This window comes from Oncorhynchus clarkii, chromosome 12, assembly GCF_045791955.1.
Source record: "Oncorhynchus clarkii lewisi isolate Uvic-CL-2024 chromosome 12, UVic_Ocla_1.0, whole genome shotgun sequence".
Classification (NCBI taxonomy): Eukaryota; Metazoa; Chordata; class Actinopteri; order Salmoniformes; family Salmonidae; genus Oncorhynchus; species Oncorhynchus clarkii.
The window spans coordinates 61,690,642-61,702,854 of NC_092158.1; the positions used below are offsets into that span (position 1 = coordinate 61,690,642).

At 42.2% G+C, this 12,213-nt stretch overlaps 1 protein-coding gene across 1 annotated transcript in view; it reads left to right on the forward strand.

Annotated features, from left to right (window-relative positions):
• The first annotated feature begins 11,384 nt into the window (after positions 1-11,384).
• The window catches only part of LOC139421004 (transient receptor potential cation channel subfamily M member 4-like), a 69,092-nt gene continuing 68,263 nt past the window's right edge, over positions 11,385-12,213 (forward strand). The window contains exon 1 of the mRNA XM_071171469.1: positions 11,385-11,649. Within this exon, the coding sequence (XP_071027570.1) occupies positions 11,578-11,649 (72 nt within the window). The 5' untranslated portion in view covers positions 11,385-11,577. The remainder of the gene's footprint in view (positions 11,650-12,213) is intronic.

Consider the following 12,213-nt stretch of genomic DNA (forward strand, 5'->3'; position numbering starts at 1 on the left):
CGCACCATGGTTCGCTCAAAAAGGGTAGTCTGATTCAATTCGTACCTCTGCAGGTGAGAATGCAGTCCAGACCAAACACAGGAAAATAACCAGTCTTGCACTATTATTGGTTGTTTGACTGCGAGCATTTGATGAAATTCAAGTAGCATCATAACTTGAGATCTCTGAAACATGTTCTGAGTAGCAGGGCATTTATGAGTGCATCCGATGCAGATTAGGGGAGATGGGGCTATACCGAGGATATAGGCTACTGGATACAGGCGATTCACGTCGCAGTTAATCGGCTATTGGCGGTTTCCCCCGCATGTTGTTGGAAGATGTTAGTGTTTAAATACTGGAGAGTTGAGACCAAATCCTACGGACGCTGGACAGAGTGGATTTCAGTTGTAACAAAAGACAGTTTTAATGAGTCAGAGATATCTTGTCCCGCAGTTTTACGTGCACGGACCTAGTTCACATAACTCGGCAAGGAGTCAGGTGAAAAAGAGACCTTATACAACGGTTACATTCATTTTTATACATAGAATAAAGTAGGTGGAGTCTTGTCGTTTCGGTCTTCTTGACTGGTCGGAGGGTTGGAGGCGGGCCTTGCTCTAGCCAGAGCAGAAGCCCCATTGGTGCACAGCAGAGCCTTATCCTGAGCATCCGACCAATAGAGGGGGTCAGTCTTGTGGCTGGGTGTATGTGTTCTTACGACGGAATGTCTTTGTTTATATGAGCTATGCGTATGAATACGTATATAACAAATCCCCCTCTTCACATCTATTAGACGTGAAAACTATAGCAGAAAGGTGGCGGTTGCAATCGTGGGTATACATAAGGTGGTGCTCCTAACCTTGTCTGGTTTGCATGGTGGGTCTGTAGGTGTAGTGCTACGTTTGGGACGGGAGTGATTGGAGGGAGTGATATCAGGAAAGGAGTTAGGGACATGTGTAGGGGTTGGTGTACGTGATGTGGCAGGGTGAAATAGTTGTTCAATTAACCATGTGAAAGTCCTAGGGTTACTCCAAATATCAGTAGGAATATCACAAATAAGGGACCAGATATCCCCAGCCTCACCCAGAGAGGGAGAAATTTCCCTCTAACTGGGCGAGGTTCCCTTCTCAGGGTAGGCGGAGTTTGATGCCGCATCACCTGAGGAAGGAGTGTCTTCATTTGGAATCGAATTTAGGCCGCTCAAATCAGCTCTGAATTCAGTCAGTGTTCTAGAAGGAATTGGGGCTGGGGTGCAATGTGTAAGGTGGTGCCAAGGTGCGCCTGATTTACCTTTGACCTGGACTGAGTGTGAAGTAACCTCCTTCACTTCGTACGGTCCAGTCCACCTGGGTTCCAGCCACTTTCTCTTGTGGACTTTAACCCTCACCCAGTCACCAACCTTTACCTTCAGTAGTGGCGTGTCCCCCGGCAGCTCCCCCTCCTGGACCTTGTGAACCTGGGTAGAGAGTGCTGCAGAGAGAACCGTCAGTTTTTCACATAATTAGACATTACAATTTGTTGTACATCAAGGGCGGGCATATGACCTCCCTCCCTTGGTGGACCATGCATGACTCTACCAGTCATTATCCCATGAGGCACATACTTTAGCTATCTTAGCTTTTGCTTTTGGTTTGACGTTCCACCAGATTTTGGGATTGGGGCCTGTACACAGATCCAAATCTGTGGGTTATGCCAAATCTTTCTTCCACCTGTCTCAGGTGTTTATTAAATGTGAGCCATTTGTCAAATTTGATTTGTCTTGGGATGCCATACCTGGGTATTAGTTTGGTTTGTAGCCACTCAAAGACTGACCTAGCATCCTCCCCTTTTGTTAGTATTGCCTCTACCCATTTGGAGAACCTATCTACTATAACTAGGAGATAGCGTTTGCCTTTAGATAAATTGTCGGGGCCCATGTCGGTGTAGTCTATACTAATGTCCTGAAAACATGCATTAGGTACTAAGTATGAGCCCATTGGTGTTCGATGTGGTTTCTTTGGGTTGTGTCTGTCACAAACATTGCATTTGTCACAAAATAAATCATCGTCATAAAATAAGTCAGTCATATTTTTTATGTGAGGGTGCCACCAGATGTGCGAGGCCTTTTTGGAGGGTCTTTAGTTTGCCTTTGTGTGTGGGGCCATGTGTTTCTCATAAAAGTTCTGGGTCCATCAGTGTGGACTGCTTCATGGGCATGGGCTGAGTCTGTATAGATATTCAGTCTTTCCTTTTCCTCTGATGAGGACCTGCGTCAATCTGATGATTTCAGCTAATTTGGCCGATGCTGGTTGAGGGATGATGGCTGATTGAAGGGTGACATCACGAGGTGAGCTGTTTTTTCAATAGCTTTTGCTACTGCAGCAACGTATCTGGAGCATGTTGACTGTCCTACCTCAATGTGGTCAAGTTTGAAGAGTAGTACATCAAGACCCTTCTCTCCCCCTCTTGTTTCTGGAATAGGACGGATGAGGTGAATCCTTCCCTTTCAGAAACATCCAAATGGAACTTGTTCTTGTAGTCAGGTGCAGTCAGAGCTGCTGCCGCTGATAGATCTGTTTTCAGGAGTGCTATGGCTGTTGATGCTTCAGCCGTCCAGGCCAGGGGTGCATGGAGGTTCCTTGATCGTAGGATGACCGGTGCTGCCACCCCCTCTGGGCCACCCACAATGGTACAACACCTGATAGGTGGGGTCAGGTGCATCATGTCTTCGTCCCAGTCTGCAGTGTAGAGACAGTCATCAGTTTCTGTTGCATTGAGTGTGCAATGGATCTCAGCTTGGGTAGTCTTATATGGGTGCAGAGTGTAGATTTGAGCTTTCAGTTGGTTGAACTTAAACTGGATGTGAGGGGTGGCAGACCCTGTGGGTAGGCATTTTAGCCAGTACACTTCTTGGGCTTCAGACAGTGTGGTCATCGGCAGGAATGGCATCCTCATCATTCTTACTGGGCGATCAGGTGTTGAAGTGGGAGGGTTGGTTGTAATCTTGCTGCTCCTGCTGCATGTGTCTAGGAGAGGGTCCTCTTCCTCTTCCTGGTGCCCCTCCACGTCCTCTTTCTCTCCATTGCTGTTGCTGCGGGGAGAGTGGTTTCGTGCAATATCTGGCATAGTGACCGGGAATTCCGCAGTTATACCACTGGTAGTTTCCCCCTCTGTATGGTCCAGTGTAGGGGCCTCGTTGAGCCCGTTGCTGTTGCAGGATATACCGCTGTGGGGGAGGGGCAGTGAGTGAGGCTGCCTGCTGTTGGATCATCTGAGAGACAGTCTGGGCCACTATTTGAGTGTTATCTGGCTGCTCCCCTTGGTCTTGAGTTTCTACTGCAATCATTTGTTTGGGCGTGGTGGCTGCAGACATTTTATCTAGTTCGTCTGATAATGTGTATAATGCGTTATTTAGGTATATTCAATCCTTACTATGTGGTGTTTATTTCTATCGTTGTATGCTTAGCCCGTCCCTGGTCGAGACCAGGGATGTACTGCTGTACTGGCTATGGCTTATCTCTTCCACCCCCATCCTCGCATACAAAGGGGGTTATCAGTATGTGACGCCCGCCACGTGTGTGTTTCTCCGGTATTTTATTTGAATTTGTTCAGCGATTCGTTTAGGTATTTTCTAGAAATGATTCGGCGATTTCCTTTTGGAACAATATATCAGTGAATATATGCGGTTCTATAACAATTTTCAGAGTAATTCTAGCTCTGTAGGAAATATAGATAGAATTTCTAGACAACTAAGAGTTGTTCAGTGAATTATTTAAATACTTTCTGTAAACAATTCAGTAACTTCCTTTATGAACTTATATCAGTAAATTTGAGCGATTCTATAGCAATTGTCAGAATAATTCTATATCTTTAGGAAATATGGATAGAATAGAAAAACCCAAAAATCAGTGTGTAGCTTTTAGCGTCTGTCAAACAAAGTCTGTACTAAGTTCCTTTATGAACTTATATCAGTAAATTCCAGCGATTCTATAGCAATTGTCAGAATAATTTTAAACTTTAGGCAATATCAACAGGAATGAAAAAAAGCGAACATCAGTATTCCAGCCCGGCTGCTGTCAATCAAAGTTGCACGGCCATTCGATACTAAGGTGGCTTTGCCTATCAGCACGTGTGCCTAATAGCCCAGTTACGTATCCCAACCTAGCGGTTTACTCCGCGACAAACGTTTCTTTCAATTTAATTTCCCCCGTCTCCAAATCATGGAATGTCAACTCTGGTTCCTATTATGTTTATTGTTTGATGTGCAATAGCCACATCATTCCCGATCTCTGTCTTGTGGAAGGCCAAACTTACATATCCTATATCTATTCGACTACACCTCTAACATAACCAATTAAACAGTTTAGAACTTATTTAATATGATCTTTTACATGCATACTACACCTCTAAACACAACCAATTAAACAGTAAGCACTTATTTAATAGGATCTTTTACGTGCATACTACACCTCTAAACACAACCAATTAAACAGTATAGCACTTATTTAATAGGATCTTTTACGTGCATACTTATTCGATCTCATAATAGGCCAATTGATAAAAAAATAAAAATACAAATAAAAAATAAAAACGAGCAAAACAAGATCTCCCCGATCAATGTCTTAGGTTCTTATGTAAAAATTTGGCACCGATTCATACTCACGCCCAGTACTTTCTGATCAAAATTTGGTTTAGGCTATAATACAATATGCAGATTTCGATATAACAGGCTCTGCTCACCTTATATAGAGCGCTCCAATCAGATTTCCTGAGGCAAGGTGAATGGCTGGGGAAGTCACTCTTCCGTCTGATTTTTTAGCCGTGATCAGTCTCGTCCTCTCACACTAACTTATCATAGATCGAATTCAAGAATAACCATCCTCTGCTACCAAGTTCTGTTAGTGTTTAAATACTGGAGAGTTGAGACCAAATCACGGACGCTGGACAGAGTGGATTTCAGTTGTAACAAAAGACAGTTTTAATGAGTCAGAGATATCTTGTCCCGCAGTTTTACGTGCACGGACCTAGTTCACATAACTCGGCAAGGAGTCAGGTGAAAAAGAGACCTTATACAACGGTTACATTAATTTTTATACATAGAATAAAGTAGGTGGAGTCTTGTCGTTTCGGTCTTCTTGACTGGTCGGAGGGTTGGAGGCGGGCCTTGCTCTATCCAGAGCAGAAGCCCCATTGGTGCACAGCAGAGCCTTATCCTGAGCATCCGACCAATAGAGGGGGTCAGTCTTGTGGCTGGGTGTATGTGTTCTTACGACGGAATGTCTTTGTTTATATGAGCTATGTGTATGAATACTTATATAACAAAGACCAAAGTGAAACTAATATGAAGATTGGGACACAAGTGATGCATGATGATAATCATAAATGGATTTAACTCAGGGGCTGACAAAAAAATATATACAAATCGGCCCTATCATTTCACCACATTTCTAGGAGCGGCAGTTCCAGTATCTCAGAAACGGCGTCCTCCTGGGATTTTCACGCACAACAGTGTCTAGGGTTTACCGAGAAGGGTGCGACAAACAGAAAACATTAAGTCAGCGGCAGTCCTGTGGGCCAAAAAAAAAAGCTTGTTGATGAGAGAGGTCGAAGGAGAATGGAAATAATTGTGCAACCTAACAGGAAGACCAAAAACAGGCAAATAATGGTGCAGTACAATAGTGTTGTGCCGAATTGCGTCTCGGAACACAAAACTAGTCGGTCCTTGTCACGGATGGGCTATTGCAGAAGACCACGACCACACAGGGTTCCACTCCTATCAGCTACAAACAAGAAGAAGCGGCTCCAGTGGGTAGCGATCACCAACACTGGACAACTGAGGAGTGGAAAAACATTGCCTGGTCCGATGAATACTTGTGCCTTTTGCATCATGCTGATGGCAGAGTCAGGATTTGGTGTAAACTGCATGAGTCAATGGCCCCATCCTTCCTGGTGTCAACGGTACAGGCTGATGGTGGTGTATAATATAGAGCCAAAATGGCAGTACATGTATCAGTGTGTGTCCCTATGCCCACTACACATGGCATCACTGGGACCAGAAGACCAGGGGACTACACTGCCTGTGCTGGTCCAAGCAACTCCTTTCCCCTTAGGGTAACACTTTATTTTAAGGGTCCTTACTGAGGCTGTGGCGGTTATTACATTTTGTCAGCCGGTGATAGTCAAACAAATAACTGCCGGTCTCACGATAATTTACTGTTAATTAACATAAACACACTTAGCATCTCCTGGCTTCCACAAAAGCCTACAAGCCACTGATGCAGACCTTTAAAACATCTACATTTTAAAAAAGTGTTAATAAATCCATTCAATATAGCCTACACCATCATGATAAATCCATTCTTTATTTTAGACCGATCTAAAAAAACATGATATGAAGAAAATGTAGTCTATTAGTCTAGAAGAACAGAATAGCATACTCTGAGTTGTCCTTATGGCCGTGATCTGGCTATGCCATTATGGCTGTGGGCTACACTAGTTCATTTAGCAGACAGTGCACCCTAAAAAAAAATCCATACCTTTTGTGGCCAGGTATCTCAATTCTTATTAGCCAATGCCCATCACGTGATCGGGTCCTTCTCACAGGCATATCGGGTTCTTCTCACAGGCTACAAGTGAAGACCGACACATCGGGGGACAACTGCAAGCGTCCTTATCGAATTCCGAGGCACATATTGGAGATTTTTTTTTAAAACTGTCCACATTTACTTTTCATCAGCCAACAAGATGAGTAGGACCTAATGGACAACAAAAGCCCTAGCCTATATCAATCTACTATGCCCCATTGTACAAAAGGTGACCTATTCTATTGGTCAACATGTCCTTCTTTGTGAGAAATAAATATTCCAAACATAGTCTGGGACAGTTGTGAGATGCGATAGATCCCCATTTTTTTTTTTATGTTTAAAAGCAATGAGGCTGAGATGCAACAGATCAGAACGTTTAGCTTAAAATGTTCATAAACTATCAGGTAATTTTATTCACATAATAAGTGTAGCAATGCCCACATGGCAGTAGGCTAAAAGCACAAATGTTCCAAAATACAATCAATTAGGGGGAAAACACCATTCCCAAAAGTGACCGCCAATGCGATTTATTGCTTTATTATAATGGTGCATTTTTATTGTGAAAATGATCTTCCCTAAACTTCAAACTCACGCGCCGCCTATGTATGCCAGTTAGGCTCTACACCGGTTGTAAAGCAGATGTATGTGCTTCATTTTAAGAAGTTATTTGGCCACTTTAGTTGTGATACAAACCTTATCAAAACATGTGCGCTATACCACGCTAGGCTACATGAGGTGTGCGACTATGATTTGAAAAAGTCACAAAAAAAAGGCATGCACTGTTTCTTGCCTTATTGCATACAAGCTGGGCATCAATCACAAATTATAATATATGTGATAGGCTAATATTGTCACCCATCAGACAATTCTTGATTTAATCTTTCCTTTACATATACTAATGTATGTGTGAAATTTGTTTTGATTCAGAATGGACCATTATCATGCACCTGTCTTGAGACAGGGGGGGGGGGGGGGTTACATGTAATCTATGCACTTAAATAGCAAATGGCTTTTCCTGTGGTTCATTTTCATGCCAGCCAGGTAGGCTACACTCCTGTTGTAAAGTGAACCATTGTGCTTAATATTAGGAAAGTTGATAGATAAATAAATAAATATATATAGTAGGCCTAGCCTATAGAAAGCTTATGGAGCCTCCTCTTTTTAATAGAGAACATCACTATTTTCTCTCACAATTGCATAGCCTATAGAAATGTTGTGCAACTTAAGCTCATGGGCTCTCATTAAGTGTTTGATTAGATTTTTGATTACATTTGCATTGACGTCAAAGTGATTAGAGGCAGTTAGCAAGTTTGGTAGGCTACTAATGACTATTAGCAGCATCAGAACTTGGAGAAGCCTAGTTACCATGAGTAAACGGTCACGTGGAATTTGACTGTGGTCATGACTCATTAACGCCGGTGTGAAGGTAATACGTGAAGGTAAATCATTTATTAAGCATCCTTACTAAACCATTTCTAAAGCATTTATAAGGCATTTACAAACTGTTTGTTCACCATTTATTAATCATTACTCCCACATTTGTAAATGTTTGTAAACTAGTTGTTCACACATGTCTGTACAGTGCATTCGGAAAGTATCCATACCCCTTTACTTTTTCCACATTTTGTTACGTTACTGCCTTGTTCTAAAATGTATTAAAATATATATTTTTTGCAAATGTATTAACAATAAAAAACGAATACCTTATTTACATAAGTATTCAGACCCTTTGCTATGAGACTCGAAATTGAGCTCAGCTGCATCCAGTTTCCATTGATCATCCTTGAGATGTTTCTACAACTTGATTGGAGTCCACCTGCGGTAAATTAAATTGTTTGGACATGATTTTGAAAGGCACACACCTGTCTATATAAGGTCCCACAGTTGACAGTGCATGTCAGAGCAGAAACAATGCCATGAGGTCGAAAGAATTGTCCGTAAGACTCCAAAACAGGATTGTGTCGAGGCACAAATCTAAGGAAGGGTGCCAAAAAAATGTCTGCAGCCTTAAAGGTCCCCAAGAACACAGTGGCCTCCGTCATTCTTAAATGGAAGAAGTTTGGAGCCATCCTGCCAAACTGAGCAATTGGAGGAAAGGGCCTTGTTCAGGGACCAAGAACCAGATGGTCACTCTGACAGAGCTCCAGAGTTATTTTGTAGCGATAGGAAAACCTTCCAGAAGGACAACCATCTCTATAGCACTCCACCAATCAGGCCTTTATGGTAGAGTGGCCAGGCGGAAGACACTCCTCAGTAAAAGGTACGACAGCCTGCTTGGAGTTTGCCAAAAGGCACCTAAAGGACTCTCAGACCATGAGAAACAAGATTCTCTGGTCTGATGAAACCAAGACTGAACTCTTTGGCCTGAATGCCAAGTGTCACGTCTGGAGGAAACCTGGCACCATCCCTACGGTGAAGCATGGTGGTGGCAGCATCATGCTGTGGGGATGTTTTTCAGCGGCAGGGACTGGGAGACTAGTGAGGAACAAGGGAAAGATGAACGGAGCAAAGTACAGAGAGATCCTTGATGAAAAGCTGTTCCAGAGCGCTCGGGACCTCAGACTGGGGTGAAGGTTCACCTTCCAACAGGACAACAACCCTAAGCACACAGCTAAGACAATGCAGGAGTGGCTTTGGGACAAGTTTCTGAATGTCCTCGAGTGGCCCAGCCAGAGCCCAGACTTAAACCCGATCTAACATCTCTGGAGAGACCTGAAAATAGCTGTGCAGCGACGCTCCCCATCCAACCTGAGAGAGCTTGAGAGGATCTGTAGAGAAGAATGGGAGGAACTCCCCAAATAAAGTTGTGCAAAGCTTGTTGCGTCATACCCAAGAAGACTTGAGGCTGTAAGGTGCTTCAACAAAGTACAGAGTGAAGGGAATACTTACGTAAATGTGATATTTTCTGTTTTTGTCATACATTTGCAAACATTTCTAAGCACATATATTTGCTTTGTCATTATAGGGTATTGTGTGTAGATGAATGAGGGGAAAAAACGATTTAATCAATTTTAGAATAAGGCTGTAAAGTAACCACTCCTGGAAGAAGTCAAGGGGTCTGAATACATTCCGAATGCACTGTATATTTCCTTAAACATCCTATGTTGTGTGCTTGTTCTTTTACCAGGTAGAGCAGGAAAGTCTACCAATGCCATGCCCATCTTTTTGTGAGAAATTACACTGGTCACTCAAAACATTTATTTAGTATTTATACAATATAAATAGCTGCAAAAAGACTTTACTAATGATTAGTAAATGGTTAATTGATGTGGGTGCAATGATTAATAAATGGTGACCACACAATTTATAGATGCCTTATAAATGGTTGATTTCGGACCTTTAAAATAAAGTGTTCTCCTGATTTCTTCTCTTGAATTACATGTACCTAATATTTAAATACTCCAAAGTGGGCCGGGGAGAACATTTGAAATACACCAATTTTAAATATCTAGTTAGGCTGTTATAAGGTATTATATGAGCCAATGGTCATCTATAAGGCATTTATTCAGTGATTTTTCTCATTTGTCTAATATGTGTTTATTCATTCCCAACTACTTTAACACTTTGAGTAACACGTTAAGGGTCCGTAATAAACCATTTACCGATAAAAACGAGTTCCTTAATGTTTGGGCTGCCAGACTTCCAGTTCCTTAATGTTTTGGCTGTATCTTTCTCTCTTCCTCTACTTTCTTCTATTTAATTTATTTAATCTAATATACAACCTTCTGTGTTTGTCAAAGAGCGATGTCGGGACTAGTTTATGTGGATGCGGATAGATTTCCAGCGTTGTGTGCTTCGTCTATGTGTACATTTCTGCCAAGTTGTGACAGGCCTTTCAACAAATGAAATAAACGGGAGATAGGTGGGACATTCCAGCTTTCAGTGCTTTAACTATGTAATGTAATCCGACACCAGAGTCACTTGCTTCTCCAGTTCATAAACTCACTTGCTGGGCTGAAGAGACAAATTCAGAAGCGAATAAACTGATTAAACAATTAAAATACACAGACAGTCCACGAATGGATCTTTATTGTAATGCATTTACGTTTAAAAGCACTCTATACATGTGTAGAAGATGGCCATTGCCTTACTCATGTGCTATAAAAGCCAATCTAACGACTCGTTAGGCTATATTGCAAGTAGACTAGTGTCCAAATGTTCTTCCGAATCCACCTTCCATAATTAGCCTACTATAGTAGGTATGAAATTTCATACAATATACAGGAAAAAATATTAGGCCTAACTGGCAGTAGTGGTAGTACATGATCTGTGTCAGTGTGCGTGACTGTCTTTCTGTTTTTTTCCTACCTCGACTACACCAGAGCAAATAATCTGTACATTTCTCCCAGACACAACACTCGGACCAGTAAAAAAGTCTTAATTTCCCACATTTAGCAGTGACGGCCTCAAGAGCTCTTCTTTGTTTTTTTCTAACTTTTTCGGCACCACCCTTCCGTTTTTCTGTTTTGACTTTCAAGAGTCAGAGCGGATCTCACTCTCTTTGATGGTACGCGTTTGCGTTTGAATGAGAATTTGCGCCACGATTGAACAGTAACACCACAAACAATGTTAAACATCCTAGGGCAGAGGTTTCATTCGTTCGCGATTGTTGGTCCAAAGATGGGGAAACACAGATACTGCAATGTAATTGAATGCACTCGAGATGCCACGGACATTCTTTCCTGCCCTCCCTTCCCAAACATCCCTTTGGAAGCCTCCCATTTCTACACCGTGCCTGCAACATACCTGTCGTGGGCTCGGCTATACTATACTACACAGAGCTACTGTACATCGAGCTCTGTAAACATCTTGAGGTTGCTCGGCGTGACAGGTTGTGGGCGGAGCGCAGCGCAGCTCGAGTTGACCATTCCGAATAGTTTTACATCGCTGTGTCCACCCCCTACAGAACCAGTGTGCGCTTGCGGTGCATTTCCAGCGGTCAACTTCAAACTATTTGTTTTGCGGATTCGGACCTATTCGAAAATTGTTTTATTCCCTTGCCAGAGAAGAGGCGAGAGGGAGGGGTATAGAGTGCACCATGAAGGATACGGATAAAAGGCATGAAGGAGGCGGAAGGAGAACGGGAACAGAAAAATCAGAGAAAGATCAGGTTTGGTCTACTATTATAAACTGTGCAATTTCGAAGATTAAATAACCTTTGGGTATACGCATGGCAAACCCTTACGTAAATTACGCTACAATATGTTAATCACCATGTGATTCTGTTTACTTGTTAAAAATGTTTCGCTGAATGCAACAAGTATAGCGTTAACAGATTTATAATATAATAAATAAAACGTTTATTCCAAAATATACATTTTACTCTGATATAATTTAGGGGTCAAATTGCAGTAGCCTAGCCTACTCCGGGAGTTTGACCCAAGTGGGATTACGCAGATATTTGTAAAAAATTGACGCCCGTCAATTGTTAAAACAGACATGCAAAACATAATAGACTAGCTGGGAGAGTGATAGCCTATCCTATACTGACTGCCCTAGCAAGCAAAACAGCATTAGATGCACATTTTGTCAAACATTGGTTATTTACATTTCTATACATTAAATACATGCTTTATAATGTGGACACATATCCTGCCTCCATTGTGTTGTGTTATGGAGAAAATGGGAGTCATGTTTGCAGTAAATGCAAAAAGTTACAGTGAACCCAATAAAA